Genomic DNA, 18,691 nt, shown 5'->3' on the forward strand with positions numbered 1-18,691 from the left:
GTGTTGTTACGTCATTTCCACCAACAACAAGAAACGTCAAACTCGACAACAGTGCGTGTGATACGAGGCTGAGGCTGGAGGAGGAGTAGGGGAAGCACAAAAAAGGGCTGATAGGGGGAGATTAAAGCTTTCGTGTCGCTGTGCAGCTTCTTTCTGGAAGGGAGGCGACGGGGGAACATCTGATCCTTCGTTCAGTTAATATGACTGGTTCTTGAAACCGATAAACCAAGGATAACTATTCCTGCAAAAGTTGTTGTTGTGCTTCCCTGTGTCGTCGCGGCGGCGGTAGAATAGTTTCATTAAAACAGGTAGGTGGCGCTGGTTTTAGTAACAAAATCAATCTAGCATAGGGTATCCCATGTTTTTGAAATGCCACTCCATCGAGCCAATCCTAGTTCGTGTATATTAATTGAGGACATGCTCTGACCAATCACGTCAGAAACAGGCGGGTTTTTCCATCAGTCAAGCTTGATGGGAAAATATGTTCAACTGCTTTGAGAGATCAGTTTCGCAAACAGAACTAAAATAGTTACGTTTGTCCCATGTTGTTGAACGTTATTTCCAGATTTCGACACTTTCATAAAACACGTAACATGTAATTGGTTTTGGCTGAATTCTGATGGTTGGATGTTGACGATGTGAAAATCCAGGCCAGCTTCAGGGGTCCAAGTCTTTTGTTTGTCAGCAACAGCTTTCTGGCTAAGGCTGACAAGCAGCAATTAGATTTATATTATAGTGTGTGGTTACAATGTTGATTTAACTGTATGCGATACTTTTCCAAGTTTTATTTTGACCCATGTGTTTTTACTTTTATATTTCCACCATGGCATGTACTAAAGGTTTATGCTGGTGGTGTCTCTTGATTTAAGTTACTGTGGAAACCTACAGTTTCTGGACTGATCATTACCTTTGTGGTCAAGGCCTGCAATATTTATTTATTTACTTAGTGCATCATTGTGTATCAAAGCCGTCACCTCATTAACTTTGTTTTGTAGCCTTGTTTTAAACAATGTCAGCCTCACGCCCGTTTTCTGATATTCCCGGGTTTAACACACGGTTTTTAATAGTGACCAGGTTGCAGACTGCCCAGTTAACCAAAGTATAAGACCCAGCTGCACGGTGAGTGTACATACACAACAGCGCATGTCTACTAGCAGATTCTGCAAAAATGTCCGCACAATATTATGCCTTTCTCTGAAATTGCCTTTCCTGCAGACCCTTGAGAGCAACGCAGTGCCTAGCGTAAATCAGTTTTTCACGCGTAAGAGTAGTCATCTAGTTTCTGTGGTAATAGTGCTATCTCGTGACAATTAAAACTGAATGGGGAAACTGTAGGCCTACGTTATAATCATTACAAATACCCATAACAGATTATTTGACTTTTAAGGTTAGCCCTTCATGCTATTTGACATTAATCACCAATACTTTTTTTTTTTTTTGTACGCTTGATCATCCATTACGTTTGAATATTTTAAATAGTCACATTGTCCAAAAAAGCCAGAGAGCAGTGCATTATAAAACAATACATTATTTTATCTGTGAGAATGAAACCATGTTTGTATTTCTGACGGAAATCTGCAACATTTCTGTGCGCTGTGCTCAAAGGAGTGAGGCATTAAGAATATCATTCAGGCCCAACCCCTGTGGTGAATGTTGTATAACCAGTGTGATGGCATTGCAACAACATTACAGTAGACATGCCCACATCACATGGAAAACAATTGAAAACATGTGAGGGAATCCAGCGAGGATAACTGGGTAATTTGGATTCTGAGCAGCGAGGAGAACTGGAAACCTGGTTGAACACTTCAAAAATGCCATTAAGCAAGTGAGAGTGGCATCGGGTTGTAATATGAAAGGTTTTGACGTAGGCTATATCCTTAAGAGGATTAGTGATGGTGAACTGAAAATAAATCTAGTGCCTGCTATTTGTGCTTTATAAAGGGAGGGGAAACCACTCTGATGGCATTAGAAGATGTAGGCCTAAACGGTTTAACCTTAACTAAACGAGGGAAAAGATATGGATCCTATTCAAAAAGAAAAAAACCCATGTGCTCTGGTGAAAAGGCATTCAGTTTCAGTTAATTTTATCTAAGTGGAAAACGAATGCTGCTAGCCTTGAAAATGTACTTTTTTTTTTTGCTTCCTGATTGTGAGCCACACAGACCACTAATCATTTAATGATACAACACAAAACCACTGGAAACACTTGTGAGAACTCACTGTTGAGATGGCATCAACACAGTCACCACTTCTAATTGTGTGTGGTGCTATTTATTTTTTTAGAATGTGTTTGTGTCCAGTTGGTCAACACTTCTGTTGACCATGTATTATTATAACCAGCTGGTTGAGCATGCAAGCAGCATCATACCTCAAAGTAGTCCAGTCCAAGCTGGCGCTTGTTATATTAATGTGTTGGATGATGCGCAGTGACCTGCATGTTGGTAGAGAATGTTGTGGTCAGGAGTGCTCTATGACTGTGCGTGACCATACGGCACCATTCGCAAATCACTTCAGGGTGTCAATAGGACAAGCACAATTGCACTGTTTATTTTGCATCCAATTGAACTTGTAGTGAAGGATCCCATTGTACGGAATTGGCCAAGCCCCCAGCACACTCAACCCACCGCTGAGTCATTTGTTAGTAGAATGTCTTGCAGTAAACAAAACTGTTATTAATTAATTCATTCATTCCTTCAATTATTAATTAAGTAATTCGTCATCCATTCATTCTTTTTTATGACTCACATTGCGGGGTTGGCTTCATCCATAATTACGGGGTGGATTTAATACAGCTCGGAGAGTTCCCTGCCGTGAAGCAGGAGTCCCTTTTTTCATGAATGGGGCCTCTTCGTAATTGGAAACACCGGATCAATCCGTGCGCTTCAGTCAGCAGAACTCTGAGCTGCAGTGCCTGTGCCTGCGGTGACTCACTCAGCCAGCGCTGGTTATGGATGATGTAGTGCGATTATTTAACGTTCCCCAATCTATCCATCTCGGTTCGGCTGGAGCAGGAAATGTGCACGTAATGAGACGCTCATTATGATAAGCCTTGCCCATTACGATAAGCGCTGCCCCTTATGAAGTGATAAATCTCTTGGACTGCGGCTACCTATGTTGTCAGAGTTGATAGTTGTGGCTTGCTCGATGTGGGGTGAATCTCCCAACAGGCCCGTCTCCCTGTTTCTGACACTGTCCGTTCTGCTTTTAATGGTTGGGCCATTTCAGGGTAGATTCTTCATTGCATAACATTTAGGGATTTAGCAGACACTCTTTTCCACAGCAGCTTACTAGATAAAGCCCATGTGTACTGCCAGATATCACTGAAGCAATTCAGGTTAAGTACTTTGCTCAACTGCACAATAGAAGTGTCCCATCTGGGCATTAAACCTGCAACCTCTGAATTACTATTCCAGTTTCCGACCCGTTACACTGCTCTGCCATCTTCAAAGTCTTGGATCTGTTTGGAGGTTGTAACCCTGCGAGGGTCGATAAATGATTTCCCTTTTAGATCATTTAAGGGTTAGTTTCCCATCTGGCGGGTTGGGTCATTGGAGGGGAGACCAGCCCGTTGGGGGATTACACCATCGAAGGCTGGATTCCTCTTGTGCTTGACAGTTTTGATAGCGGATATTCCCTCTCTGACATTGCCTGCTTGAGGAGGGCACGTCCCTCCTGACAATGGGACCATTTGGGTATAGACGGCTCTCATGATCGTCAGTTCTGCTCCGGCTCCTCAGATGGGCCAAGGTCTTTTTTGGAGGGTGTTCTGACGGTCAGGTGTGTTTAGGGTCAGGGTTCTTTGAGCGGTCTTATTACTCTCAGTTTCCAGCTCTAAACATTGGTCAAAATTCCTCAGAGGTTCTTGTTAGGTCAGATGTGCTCCAGTGTTACAGATGGGTTGGAGTTTTTTTGAGGTATGTTGAAGCCCCACTTTTGGGTCGGGTTTCTTCTCGAGGCGTTTCTGACAGTCGGTGTTCTCCAGTTCCGCAGATGGGTCAGGGTCTTTGGAGGGTCGCTCGGAACCAGCAGCTGCAGCAGGAGTACGGCGAACAGTGCCAGTACCTCCAGCGGGAGCGCGGCAGGAGGATGGCCGCCGCCGCCGCCGCTGACGCTGGCGCCACCGACAACCTCAACCACCGGCGGCACTGCCAGGGCAGCACGGACATCTACCAGCTGCTCCGGGCTCGCAAGGGCAAGGAGGAGCGCGGCTTCATCGACCTGGAGATGCTCCCGCCGGAGCTGGGCATCACCATCCTCTCCTACCTGAACGCCACGGACCTGTGCCTGGCCTCCTGCGTGTGGCAGGAGCTGGGGAACGACGAGTACCTCTGGCAGGGGTGAGTTTAACTCCGTCATCCACCTCTGCCCTTGCTCGGAAGAGCGGAGTTAATGCAAATTTGCCATTTAAGCGAGTGCCTTTGTTTAAGGAAAATAAAGTATGCGCTGCGTTGTGGGTTTGTGCTTATGTTATGTCCAATGAACAAATTTAAATGGGTTATGTTTGTTTTTGGGTTTTACACGAGTTTGATGGTCAGTGAAGGAAAAGGTTTGCGTGAAAACCAAATGTTACAGTGACGATAAGGCATGCCTGGCCTACCATCTATGGTATTATTTCTGTTTAGGATTCTATTTACTTGCTTCATATCTGCACAGTGTTTCTGGTTAAATATATTTAATAGAAAAATACAGTGTAAAATAAAATATCATAAAATAATTTTCATTTGAATGTGTGAGGAACATATGGCTTGTTTTAAGTAATAACTAACATAAAGTTGATTTTAAATGCACTTACAAATGTTACGCTAATGAATTAATAAAATGCTAGTTTGCTGAATAAATAAATGAAACCTGATCAGGAGAAATTAATCTGTGCTCAGTGTACTTTGCAGTCTGTGGACCTTGCAAGTTGCGTAGAAAGCTTGCAGAATTTTTTTTTTCCCCTGCTGTGAGTGAATGTGTTCCTTGTGTCCGTCCTACCTCTGCTTCAGGCTGTGCAAGTCCACTTGGGGTCACTGTTCCATATACAATAGGAGACTTCCCTCTGGATTCTCCTATAGAAGGCTGTACATGCAGCTCGATGAAGGAAGTCTGACTTTCAACGCTAACCCACAGGAGGTAAATAGCAGGCCTCAGTTTCCTGTTTTTGCGATATCTAGGCTACCTCTACCATGGAGCGATACCATGCAAAAAGTGTGTTTCAGACTTCTATATTGCACAGCATGGTTCAGATATTCCAGCGTTTATGTAGTTCAGCTGTTTGGCGGTCGAATACTTATTAACGAAAAAAGGCTAAGCTTCATGCTTTCAGGTACAACAGGGGCCTCCACTTGAAACCTTAGAAATGGCCATGAATTGCCAAGAAGGTGAAAGCAGGTCGATAACGATAGCATAGCATTTATAATATGATATTTTGCCTCCTTTTTGTCATTTATGACTAATTGAAGTACATTGAAATGGCTGTGGTTGGTGGTGGTTGTTGGTTGATAATGGAGGCCTTCTGTCCGGCTCTGCAAGCATATATGGGTAAGCCGTTTCTGTTTACATTTGTGGCCTTTGTTCTCGGCAGGGTATTGGCTACTTCATGTCCAGGGGCATCCTGGTTGACCACCCGAAGGAACTGGCCAAGTTTATCTTCTACACCCGAACGCTCAACTGGAAGATGTTGAGGATTTACCTGGACGAAAGGTACGAGGTGGTGGCATACAGGGTACTGAGGTACTTGGCTGGGGTAATGGAAATGCACTCTTGAAGCATAGCAGTTTGATATATCATACCAGTCCAGTTTTGCGGGCGGCAGGTTAGTTGTATGCTCCCCATCTCGCCGTAAGACCTGGGCTTGCAGAGTATTGGCACTTTGAGAGTCATCTGCTTCCCAGGAAAAGAATGAAGTCATCAGCAGTAATTGGCTTGCTAAAGCCAGGAACAGACATAAAAAAGTCTTTATTAGCTTGCTTTGCCATATGTTGAATATGTTGTACTTTGTTGTTTCTTGTGTTTATAGTAAAGTACTTCCAACACAATCCTGTTCTCTCTGAGGTTGTCTATCTCCACCTGTGACTTTCACCTATGTATAAATATCTTATTGATTGCAGCTTTTGCTGTTAGACTGACGGACTCATCTAATAATTGTAGCAGGCGCTAACCTGAGTGTCGTTTCTGTTCCTGCAGGAGGGACGTCCTGGACGAGCTGGTCACACTGCACAACTTCAGCAACCAGTTCCTCCCCAACGCGCTGCGGGAATTCTTCAGGCACATCCACGCCCCCGAGGAGCGCGGGGAGTACCTGGAGACCCTCATCACCAAGTTCTCCCACCGCTTCTGCGCCTGCAACCCCGCCCTGGTCCGGGAGATGGGCCTCAGTCCGGGTGAGTGAGGGTGGAGGGGGTCGCCGTGACAACATACTGCTGTAGGCCACCAGTGTTTCTGCGTCTGTGACCATACCTTAGCTTTGTCCAGGTGAGAGAGAGTGGGGTTCTGGGTCATCATGGAGTTTATGGCCTGATTCTTTTGGGAGAGAGATTCTTCCCTCGGTCTAGGAAAGAGAAGCACATTGTGAAAATAAAGAACTGTGAAGATTTGGTTAGAGCAGTCATCAGTTCAAATTATACGGCACACTACTAAGTATATTCCAGAAGACAGCCTTTGAACTCAGCTAGCATAAATCTGTTGGGTTTCTTTTCTTTTTTTCTGTTTGAGTAAATAAGCAGTTGTGTACATGGATATTATGTAAATCATAGAATGATGTTTGTCAAGCATCTCATCTCATCTGTGGGGAAGCTTCTATTAGCCTGTATTCAGAGCTGCACTTTCCCTTGTCTTCCAGCCTTGGCCTCTGTTTAATAACTTGGCACCCATGAGCTATTCATTTGGGATTTGTTTAAACTGTAAAATGCGGGGTTCGGGTTTTGACGATTTAACTTTTAACGGTTAACCCGGAATCTTCCCACGGGACCGATGCAAGAGGCATCGGGACCCGTTCTCGCCCGCGAACGGAACGTGTGGGAAATCCGCGTACTAGCAACTGTCATTGGCCTCCAAAGCCGCGGTAATCTCCGAGGCTTAAAGCGTTAGCGAAGGAGCGCGGCGCTCCGGCCAATCGCGGCCGTTTGTTGTAATAACATCTGGCGCGGCCCGGCCAGGGCAGTCACCTCGGAGGAGAACGGGGGGGGTGATTTATTGTAAACTCGCGATAAAACGGAGGCCGCGGAGCGCCGCTCTTCACGCGACGCGCGTCTTCCCGCCTCGGACCGCCGGAACGAGCTCGAGCAGTTTTCCCACGGGGGGAATGCGAGCTAAAAACGCTTAGGCCTAGAGCCTAGAACTCCTCGGTCCAGCAACACTGCAGTTTATGCGGGAGTACAAGTCCAGGCAAGCGCAACTCTGGTTATTTATGCAATATTACACACCCAGCAGTCGCTGAGTTTTACAAAAATGAAAATAACATGCAAATGGCTTCAGAACAGACGCGGTGACGACGACAAAGAAGCACTTGTTTAAACCTGTTGGTAGAGGTGAGGGTGAGACCACAGTGCATTGTGGGTGTATTTTCCTAACCTGCTTCTCTGTGCACTCATTCTCAGATGCTGTGTACGTGCTGTGCTACTCCCTCATCCTGCTGTCCATCGATCTGACCAGCCCGCACGTGAAAAACAAAATGTCCAAGAGGGAGTTCATCCGGAACACACGCCGCGCCGCCCAGAACATCAGCGAGGACTTTGTGGGTCACCTCTACGACAACATCTATCTTATCGGCCACGTGGCGGCCTAGCGCGGCCTAGCGTGCTCTCGACCGACGAGACGACATCGGAAAACGGACGATTCTGCGAACGGGCCCGGGGTTGGAACATTAAACCGGTCGTTTTTGACCAAAGCTACTCGAGCGATCACGTTGCCACGACTCACGCGGCGCACAGCACAGCTACCGGGGCGACGCTTGCACACAAACGCAGTCCATATCCAGAGCTAGCTAGCGCACAGGGCAACTGACTGTGATCAATTTGTATTTACTACACAAAACTGTAGCTGCATTCAGATCAATATCCAAACATATGCTAAGAAAAGCAGGTAGAAATTAATATTACAGCAACTGATATTATCACGTATGGTTCACATATACTTTTCTTTAAGTAAACACTACTATTGTTTCTGTTTGTGGGTTTTCGCATATGCTTTTGTCCACAAATTTTTATGTTTTGATTTTGATGTCTTAAATTTTTTTTTTTACCGATTCTCCATGACAAGCAAAGTTTAGTTGGTTAATGAAGACTTGTGTTTTGTTTACCTTTCGTTTTCCCTTCCGTGATGAAGAAGCTCACTAAACCATTAAAATGAGAAGCAGTTGACTGCTGGTTTGCACAGGCATATTTTGAATGTGTGTCTTTCCCATCATCCTTTGCAGATCAGGTGACATTTTTTGCATTTGAATGTGTGATATATTTTTATTTTTTCCTTGGGATGATGGACTAATAACCCTAAAATCTCTGAAGCTGTGGTTTCTAGCACACACTGAGGTGTCTTGATGACAATCCTTGTGTTTCTTTTCACTCTCCCAAATTTCCCAGCCCATTTCCCCTCCGTCTAACTCCCCCCTCCTTCCCTCCTCCTCCATCTCCATCTCCCACTTTCTCCTCCCTCTCTCTCTGCTTCTCTTCCCTTCTCTGACTCTCTCTCTCTGCCCACCCCCTCCCTCCCTACCTGTGTCCCCATCCCTCTCTCTCCCTCTCTCGCTCTTTCTCCTCCAGTGCACTTAAATAGTGGCTTTATTTTATGTAAGCCACAAACCAGCCACTCTGTGCAGATAATGTCACGAACGCTTTCTGTTTTACCCACTGCTTTGTCAGCCTTTTTGGTAAACAGGATTTCACTCAGTCCATTTTGCATCAAATGACCGATTTAACCTGCGGACACATAAAAATTTAAAAATCAGTAAGTTTTTTCCTTGTTACTTAGCTGTTGCATAGGACTGAAGGACTCCTTAGTCACCATGTGTGGATCTTTTTCTTTTTTTTTCTTGTTCCTCTGTGTTGCACAGTAAAGTGCCAATAGTCAAATAAGAAAATTAGAAAACTGACAAGTAAAGTGGAATAGGAAAATATTGGCTTTGCAATGAATAATTAATTAATGAAACCCTGACTATTTTATTTGCACATCATGTATATAGTTAAGTATAGAGATTTATAAAGTATAATTTTATTTTGAAGTATTTTATCAAAAGATGTTGTTTTCTCTATAAATTGAGTGAATTGTTTCTTTTTGCACTTCTATGATGTTTGTTAACAGAAAACAATTATTTGAGCACTCGACTGCATTAAAATGCTTTATTTGGAATTTGCAACCATCATTAAGAATTAATTTGTGATTATTATCATATTTTAAAAGTGGTAAAGTAAATGCAGTTTGTCCTAAAAATATAAAGAACTGAAACCTAATGAGTTTGATTTGATTTTGTTTTATAACCTGCCTTTTGCATAGGATCATTCAGAATCCTCCAGGTATGACAGAGAAGTCAGAATTTTGTCTAACTGATCTAATTAAAACTAGTAACAAAAAAAGGGTATGCGAATGATTAGTCTGAATTAAAACACTGGAAAAAACCTTTCTAGATTGTAAAATAAATTCATTAATAAAATGATGAGACAAAAGACCCCAGTGTGGTTAGCCATGCCTATTGTGTGCTTTACTCTGAGTACGTTTGGCCTGAATTAAAAATCTAACTGCAAAGCATTTTGTCTTTAACTCTTAAAAGTGTAAATTGAAAGCTACTGTCTTGTTAGCTCTGATTTAAATCGGTTGTTTAAACCTGTAAATCTTTATGTGGAATCCGGAGTGCATTGCAGTTAGATTGAACGTCTTTGTCTCCAACGGCCTTTCACCATGTGTGCATACATGTATAAACTGACACTATGGCACTTCTGTACTTCGTCCCTCACCTATTTGCATTCTGGATGCCAGCTTGAATTCACAAAGGACCAACAAGTGGAATTTTGATCTGCCAGAATCAGGTTTGCACTTCTGTATTTGGTGAGACCATGTTGGTGAGGCCGTCCTTCTAGTACATATGAAAGTGAAGTTCTGAAATCCACACCTTGCTCTTACCAAACCTGTGGGATAATTTTCCTGAAGGATATATTCCACATTTTTTGCCTGGGGTTGCCTGAAAACAGAACTTCCTCCTCCTTTCCTCCCAATTAAAATCAGAAATGAGTCATGAGATGGGGTGATTTATGTGATTTATGCCCTGAAGTGGGAGTTTATATCGACGTGACGGGTTTCGTTGCAAAACAAAGATATCCACCATTTTATAAGGTGACGCCTACTCTTATAAAATGAATCCTCACATAAAATCAAAACTATATTTTTGTACTTTGGAAAGATATTAGCTATCCTAAGCCCTTACAAAACAATCATATTTTGAAGAGGGAATCGTCTGTATTTTGGAGATACTGAGTAATGAACTTCATACAAGAAACCAAAGAACAAGGAAGCAAACATCTTCACGTTTTATTTTTTTAGCTGCCCTGGGTTCTTGTATCAGATACCCCTGAGTCAGGTCGAGAACCTCTGCACTGACATGTGCGATATGGTGCACGGTGATGAGCTGTGCCTCGTGTCTGACGATGGGATACAGCGTCACGTAGTTCCCTGACTTCATGTCCGGCCCAATGCAATGATTGATTCATTCCTTCTTGGGGAAAAAGTGATCTGTTTTGGTGTGGACTATCATTGGTCTTAGTCCGGTCATTCTCTTTCCTGTCTAATGAAAGCTTCAGAACTATTAAATGTGTCAGTGTTCTTGTGATCGTGATTCCATAATACAACCTTAAAATGCTTCTCTTTTTTTTTACTTTCTTTATTTCAGCTCTAAACTTCAATATATGAATATACAACAGGGACCTAAAGTTGATTTTACATTGATCATATTCTACAGTACATGTCATTGAAGGAATTTTGAAACTTTTTAATGACCCTATATCTGCCAGGATTCTCCCAACAGTGACTGAGAGTAGCATAGTTTACCATGCGGAGGGAAATCTTGGGGTGCGCATAGCCCCCAGTTTCCCTCTGCGCTTTCTGAATGTGTGAGACGGTCTGAAGTATCGTGGAGCTAAGAGCGCCATTTGTATCTGTCGTGAGATGGATATTCCAAAGCCTCGCCCCCAGACACAACATGCCATTTGACCCCCGGAGCAGCATGCCATTTTAAGTGCTATTAGTTAAATGGATGTGTGTTCCCAAGCAGACGGCCATTAGATAAAAGGTCCTGAGGACACTATAAGGGCTTCATGTTTTAGGAAAACAAGCACTCTTAAAGAGCCTCATGCAGTGGGCAAGGTTGTGCATGAAGGTAGCGCTGTACTCTCTCACGCGAGCCATAGCATCAGGGGACAGTGTGTTTCTATGCAGAGGAAAAACTAGGACATGCATTGGTGTACACCTTATTATTCTCCACCATGTCAGCACTGTTCACTAACCCCCCTGTGTAAAAAAAAAATAATAAAAAAACATGTCTAGATTTTAAGTGTGCAAAACATGAGGGTGTACAGTATGTATGTTAAATTATCATATGACATTGATTTATCAATCTACAGTTATGTCTTGATGTGATAACAAGCATATATGTCCATACTACAAATACATGGCATTATCCTGGCCTTCATATGATAGGCTGAAAGTAGCACAAATTATTTTCTGCACATCAGTTTATGAACACTGAAGATAATATAGTTTTCTATTTTGTTTTTTCATGTCACATTTTGGTATGTTGCCATGTAAAAATGTAAGTAATGTAAAACACGTAAATGTTCTGACATGGAAACACTACATGTTGATGGCAGCAATTGTTCGTTCATTGCATCCTCAAATAATCCAGCTGTTTTTTAGCATACGGTCCAAAGCAGTCATCTGTCAATCATCTGACATTTTTAGGAACAGTCCGAGCTGCTACTTAAAAGCATTTTTTTAACCATATACTCTATGCAGTGCTGTTCTTTTCATCTGCCATCACTGCTTCATTACAGTGCAGTTTCCAGATTCCCTGACCTGAATGATTATTTTACACCAGTCCACCATTTCCATTGAGATTATCAGAGCTAGGAGGATAAGTTTTTTTTTTTTTTTTTCTGCAAATGAATTTAAGCTTAGTCTGCTATGCACAAGCTTTAAATCAGACTTACATTTCAAAGTTTGACAGATACTCTTCCAGCAAATCAGCACCAGGACCTCTGTGGCACAAACAAGTACATCAAGTTACAAGAAGGATAACTGATACCTCCTCAAAAATTACAGAACAACTGGTGTGCGTATATAGCTGAATTTCTGTACAGCAGGAGCTGTATCGATAGCACAACTCGTTATTATTTTAAAATTATGCTTAATCCATTGGCACTCACTGGCCTAGTCAATCAATTTGTCATACAACAAATACATCTCTCTTCACAATCAACAAAGTTCGACTGAATTCATGTTCGTTTATTTCCAATGTTTTATGATGTGTTGTATCGAATTGTTTAACATATATATATATATATATATAGAATATATATATATATATATATATATTTATTTATTTTATTTATATATATATATATATATATATATATATATATATATATATATAAATAAAATAAATAAATAAATAAATAAATAAATAAATAAACAGCGTACAAAGGTTTTCAATTCAATGCTTAATTAACAATGTCATTTTAACACGTCGTATCTTTATGGATTCCAATAAATATATTATTTTATTAATATGCTTTCATTTAATTACACTATGTTAATTTAAATATAGGCTATAACTGAATAAAAATAGCGAGCAACAATAATCTTTACAGACAGTATATCTACCCGGACAAATAAAAAGGAAGATCCTGATTTACATGTATTTATTTAAAGTAGCCTATGTTTGTACATGTTGTGATTTATATTTTTTACTAGGTTTACTGATACATCATTCATTCCATTACAGATCATGGCAACAATCGGATAAGCAATTATATGTCTACGTATTTTCTTTTCTAGTACAAATCCGGATCAATGTTATTAATTTTTCATTTTCTATGATCATATTCTTTTTTTTTTTTTTTTTTGTGCAAAAGAACAACTGTCAGCTTTTCAGTAGATTGATATTGTTTATACAGGTAACATTATTTTGCTCATGATGGCTGACACGGTGGTTTGGGTTTAAATTAGCATGATTGATGAGCTTCAGCCTAAGTCGTCGGATTCGGCATCACTGCAGTTTGTCAACACAACAACCTGGCCACTGGGACGCCTCTCCGTCGTCTGCAAATGCCTTTTCAAGATAAAAATAAACCAAGAAATTGGTGCCAGGTACATGTCAATGGAAATATCTTCATGTTTTTTGACAGCGTGTTTCAAGCGATCTTTCAAAGTCTGAGGAATGTACACGAGGAAAATATTTCCAGAAATATAAAAATTGTATGACATAAAAATAAAATACAAAATTGTATAATAATAATAATAATAATAATAATAATGTAAAATGAACGTAAAATGTAATATCATGCAAAACTAAATGTTTCGGAAATGTCACTAAAAATAAATACAACTAATAATGTGCCAACCGGTAAATATGCAAAAACATATGAAAATAGGGCTAATGCAGAAGTTATCATCATCATCATCAGTCCTCAGTATCACAACCATCTATATTTTACAAACATGTGGTCTACATACTGTTTTACATAATATCTACATAATGCATGATTATTATTATTATTAATATTAATAATAATACATCTAAACTCCTTAAATTGCAGTTTATGTACCGCAAGATATTTTTTTAAATGACATTTGATTTTGCTTTCCTCTTAATAATAATATGTCTTAACCAATCGTTTAGTTCTGCCATCGAGCCTCGAAATCCTCGGATATTACAGAAAATTCCAAGTATGCCTATTCCAGTAGCGGGTAGCACTTCAGTTAGTATAATAGGCTACAATAATAATAATAATAATAATAATAATAATAATTATTATTATTATTATTAGCTGCGCACAATACGGCAAACAGAGCAGTAATTGCTATTGAATTTAAATATAAGGCTACACTTACCACACGAGTGTCATTTTAATACAATTTAGTTATATCCACCTTGCTAAAATCTACCAAAAAATTCTGATATTATTATTATTATTATTATTATTATTAATGCAGATAAATTATATGAAGGTGACATCACGTGTTTTCTTAGGTATGGCAGCTGTGGTGAACTGACCATCACGTTCTGACTGTTATCATCCTGCTTTCATTATCATAATCAGAAACACAACGGACATTTTGGAACACAGTCCATTACATCACTGTCGAAAATGGGAAAATTGCACCGTATGCATCTCTATTTAACTATTTGGTAAAGAAACATTTTTTATGGTTTATTCCGACTATTTTAAACGCACGTTTAAGCTTTTATGTGTGTTTCTCTCACGCGATGCGTCGTCATATTTCGGCAAGTCAAGCAAGCACAATTTTGAAGATGATTTGTAATTTAGTTTAACTTCTAACCATCGTCTTGTTTTGGAGTTATGTGGCAATATGCGTTGTGTTGGTTGGTGGTCATAATCCCGTTTAAGGCTATTAACATTTAGACCTACTAGTGGGAGAAGTAAAACATGTTTTAAAAAATTGTCAACGCATGTCACTTGTGCATCATGTCACAACCAATTAAATAGCAGCCACTGTAAAGATTAATTGTAATTTGTTTTGTGTTTTGTGGGGGATTTCCTCATGACTGTCTGAAACATTCTCAACAGAGGATTATATTTACAAATGTGAGATTATGGTTAGGCCTACACATACCTAACATCTGCTTAGCAGTATTATCTCAGACAACACCCTCACGCGTATGGAACAGACTTGTGGGACTTGCATGGGGAGGGAGGCATTCTACCTTTCGGCTGTTCTAGGAAATCAGCGAAAATTATTTCAAATCATCCAGTGCATATTTTTCAAGAAATAGGCCAGCCTATAGACAAAACTGTAGCCTAAAGCTGTATGAGTGATTCTGGGCGTCCGAGTGTTTCTATGTCAAACTGATTTGATGGGCTGTTTGTCACTCTTGGTGTCTTTATTCATAATCTCTATGTAATCCAGAGACAGGAGGTAAAATGGGAGTGCCTCTGTTTGTTTAATTGTTTCCTGTGCCCTCCTCAGCTACGGCCTATACTACAATCCGCCTTCGGAACGTCCATCATTTAAAAGTACTGGATTACTGTTTAGGTTGGCATACTACCCCAGTCATGTATCATTGAAATGAAAATCAAATGGGCCAATTTCGAGCTTCAAGTCTGAATCTCCGGTATGACGAACGGCGAATTCACAAATGCTTAAAAAAAAACAATATAAATAAAAGCATAAGTAGTGTTGTCTCGCTATTATTGCGCGAGAAATAATTTGCGATAACCCAATAGTTTTTTTCCTATCAATATATTTTTCTCTATTATTCTTCGGTGAACTGCGTGCAAATGTGAGTATATAGGACCTGGTTTCTTTGAAATGTCAGGTATTGTCAGGGGTTGACAGTGAGAGATGCACCAGTACACGGACACAAGTAATTTTAACCATTTGTAGTTTAATACTTTAGTAGGCGATACTCACGATACTGAGACTTTTTTGCATACGAGTCATAGGCCTATATAAAAAGTGTTTATATATATTGTCCTTCTCAATAAAATAGTAATGCACGTGCATGTGTTACGCGTGCGTGCGTCTGCAACAGGTAAGAATGTATTGAGGTCAGGGAAATACCTTTAATTCACGAGTGGGACACAGCATAACGGTTTAGAAAGGTTTTAGGAAAATTAAGTTACTTCCATTGCTCGTGAAACAATGGTAAGTAGGAATCTATGGAAATATGATATGCAAAAAGGACAGCTCACAGCTTCTAGTGTTTGTATGACTATGGGATATCCATGTAAACAGAATCTGGGGTCAGACAAGCACTATAAGCGCTACTGTGTTTTGTGCCATAAACATCGACAGCATCTACTAAACAAGAACATTTTAGAACAACGTGCATGCATTATTGCTCAGAATGCACAAATGGATCATAAGAACATACATAATCACTTAAGAGGTACCAATAGAGAATTACTCAGATCTTCAGAGGGATTTTATTTATAGCTGCACATTGTAAGGTCCTTCTTTAATGGGGTGAGATCAAACTCTGTGAGTGCAGCTAACAGAGCCGCTCCACAGCATGTGATAGAAGCCCAGCATAAAAGAGAGTTGGGGTCGCCCCATCACTCACCTCTGTCTCCTCCAGTCTGCGTGGTCTAGTGGATTGAGGCACTGGCACATCTTGCAGCTCCGGGCAGCTGTGGAGCAGCTGTTTTGGGACGTCTTGGCCGGCGCGCTCTGAACCCGTCAAAGCAGAAACCTGTGGACTGACGTTTTACCTGCGCCAAGGTGGGGCGCTTAGCAGTGGAAGCGTTGGAGCTGCGCCTGTCTGAGGCGAGGTGAGGTTGAGCAAGGGCATGAGCTCTGGGCATGCAGGTGTGTGTGTGTGTGTGTGTGTGTGTGTGTGTGTGTGTGTGTGCATGAAATGAAAAGTTTGACTGAGAATGTCCTTCACTTGAGTGTTTTATATGTATGCTATTTAAGGGCCTGAGATGAAAAACTTGAATAAGCAGTTTATGAGGTAAGTGCCGTGAACATATTTTATGATATGTTTATAATGGAAGGACATCGCTTTGACAACTCAATGAGGCTTCCCTTCACTACAACAGTGTGAGCAAAGGGTGCTCTGAGTTTTATACGAGGTTCTGTGGTGTCTGACACTTGTAGGATTAGGAATAGAGTCGTCCTGTGGCTGCTGAACAATTCCATGTAACACGAGTGCAATCTGTCTTCTTATATTTCATTTTGCTCTGCAGGAGCAAGTAGCTGTCCAGGACAGTCAAGCACATGGGCAGAATAAAGAATGCTGGAGAAAAGAACAAAAGGGAAGATCATTTATGACAGTTCATAGAACTTAATTTAATTTTTATTTTATTGTGCTTGTCCTTTAGTTTGCGCAGTGAATTTTAGCAAAATGGACACTTTTTGCTTAGTCCAGCTACCACCATGTGATATTGTGCAGTGTTGAAAAAGCTGAGCATACTTCATAAATGCTAACAAAATTATGGCTAAGGGCTGATGTAGAGTTAAGGTCAAAGCGTATGAAGGTTAGATTGAATGCAGGCCTTATTAAGTTAAATTCTTGATGGGTCAGAAAGATGGCCGTAGGCCTACTCATTTTAGTTTAGTGGTATTGTTTATAAATGTTTTTTAGTGTTTAAGGGGTCAGAGCTCTTTCTGTCCTTGCTAGAGGCATTGAATCCTAACAATATGTGGGTGGATGGATATTTTCGAAGTGTAGGGGATTGGGTGGGGGCACCAACTAATTGGGAAAGGTTCATGGTGTACTCCTAACACAAGGCACTGATGCTTAGAAGCGAAACATATTAAACTGTGCTGCCAGCAACTACCTCCCTGCAGGATTTAACATTTCCTCCCCAGCACTGAATGGAGAAAAAAAGAAGGCACTCTGCTTGGCATTTGTATAAGGCAGAGTCTACTAAGTAAACACTTGTCTTGTACCATGGCTAGGGAAGCGAGTGAAGTTTCTGGTCTCACAATCTTTGCAAATTCTCTCAGATGTTCCTCATGTGATCAAGGTATACAGAACTAGAAATCAGATTTGACTGAAACCCTATAACACCCAACTGGGCTTAAATGACCAAATACTATGTTTGCTTCCTTAACGTCTCGTGTTAGCATTACATTGCGTCAGCGGCCTAATATGAACTGGGCCTGTTCGGCGGCTCTTTTACAGAAAAAAAGGTCCGGAAGTTCTTTGGAGAGTGCGGAAGTATAATCTAAGGTGTGATCTGCTTTTACTCTTCAGCAGTTTTCTGCATTCGAAGGCCAAGGGGGACACAGAAGGGCTGCATGCTTTTATTTATTCGGTTATTTGTAATTATTAAAGCAAACAAGAACGATAAAGAAAATGGCATGGACCGAGTAGCATCATAGTGACCAGGATTGAACAGCCTCCATTTGACCGTGAATAACGGAAGTTGACGTTCTGAACCGAGAATGTTTATCAGCCTCAGTCCCAGTTGGACCCAAACTCGCTCATTTGAAGAAGACTGGGGGCAAGACCCTGACCGACTTTCTCTCGGGGAACGGCTTGGTTCCTCGCGCCCTCGGGCTAAAATAATATCCAGTGGCTCCAGCTCTGAGCCTGGTTAATGCATCTGTCCGAGGAACATAATTACTCGGTCATAACATCCCGTGGCCACCATCTACAACACCAACGAGATCCCTCACTTAAAAGCGCACATTTCGGCAATGTCAAACCGTTTGATCTTTGGGGGTTCGAGAAATATGGACTCAGACCCAATTGAGCGGCGTATTTAGTCTTCCCTTTCGAGTGTTTATCCCGTGCTATTTCAATCTTACACTACAGGATCATTTCAAAAATCTATTTCTTATTTCCTTTTATTGACAGCAAAAATTGCTCACATTTTTTTAATTGCCACGCTTAATGTAAACAATAACGTGAGATAATCAAATGAGGAAATTATGGGAATTTTAATTTTGCCTACCAGAGGCTCCTTTATTCCTACTGTAAATTCCGAAGGAAAAAAAAAAAAAACACTTTAGCGATAATTTAGTTGGCAAT

General features: G+C 40.9%; 1 protein-coding gene and 1 long non-coding RNA gene across 2 annotated transcripts; one reads left to right on the forward strand and one right to left on the reverse strand.

The window, feature by feature from the left end:
• The first annotated feature begins 23 nt into the window (after positions 1-23).
• On the forward strand, positions 24-9,660 carry fbxo8 (F-box protein 8). Its single transcript, XM_035419123.1, has 6 exons — positions 24-308; positions 3,986-4,340; positions 4,992-5,118; positions 5,570-5,688; positions 6,172-6,368; positions 7,584-9,660. The coding sequence occupies exons 2-6, from the start codon at positions 3,994-3,996 to the stop codon at positions 7,769-7,771; spliced, it is 978 nt and encodes a 325-aa protein (XP_035275014.1). The 5' UTR covers positions 24-308; positions 3,986-3,993; the 3' UTR covers positions 7,772-9,660.
• LOC118227980 lies at positions 6,366-18,691 on the reverse strand. The gene is made up of 3 exons (XR_004765390.1): positions 16,274-18,691; positions 12,177-12,224; positions 6,366-6,535 (listed from the first exon to the last, which is right to left on the reverse strand). It is a non-coding gene; the product is annotated as an uncharacterized LOC118227980 (long non-coding RNA).

Source organism: Anguilla anguilla, chromosome 5 (assembly GCF_013347855.1).
Source record: "Anguilla anguilla isolate fAngAng1 chromosome 5, fAngAng1.pri, whole genome shotgun sequence".
Lineage (NCBI taxonomy): Eukaryota > Metazoa > Chordata > Actinopteri > Anguilliformes > Anguillidae > Anguilla > Anguilla anguilla.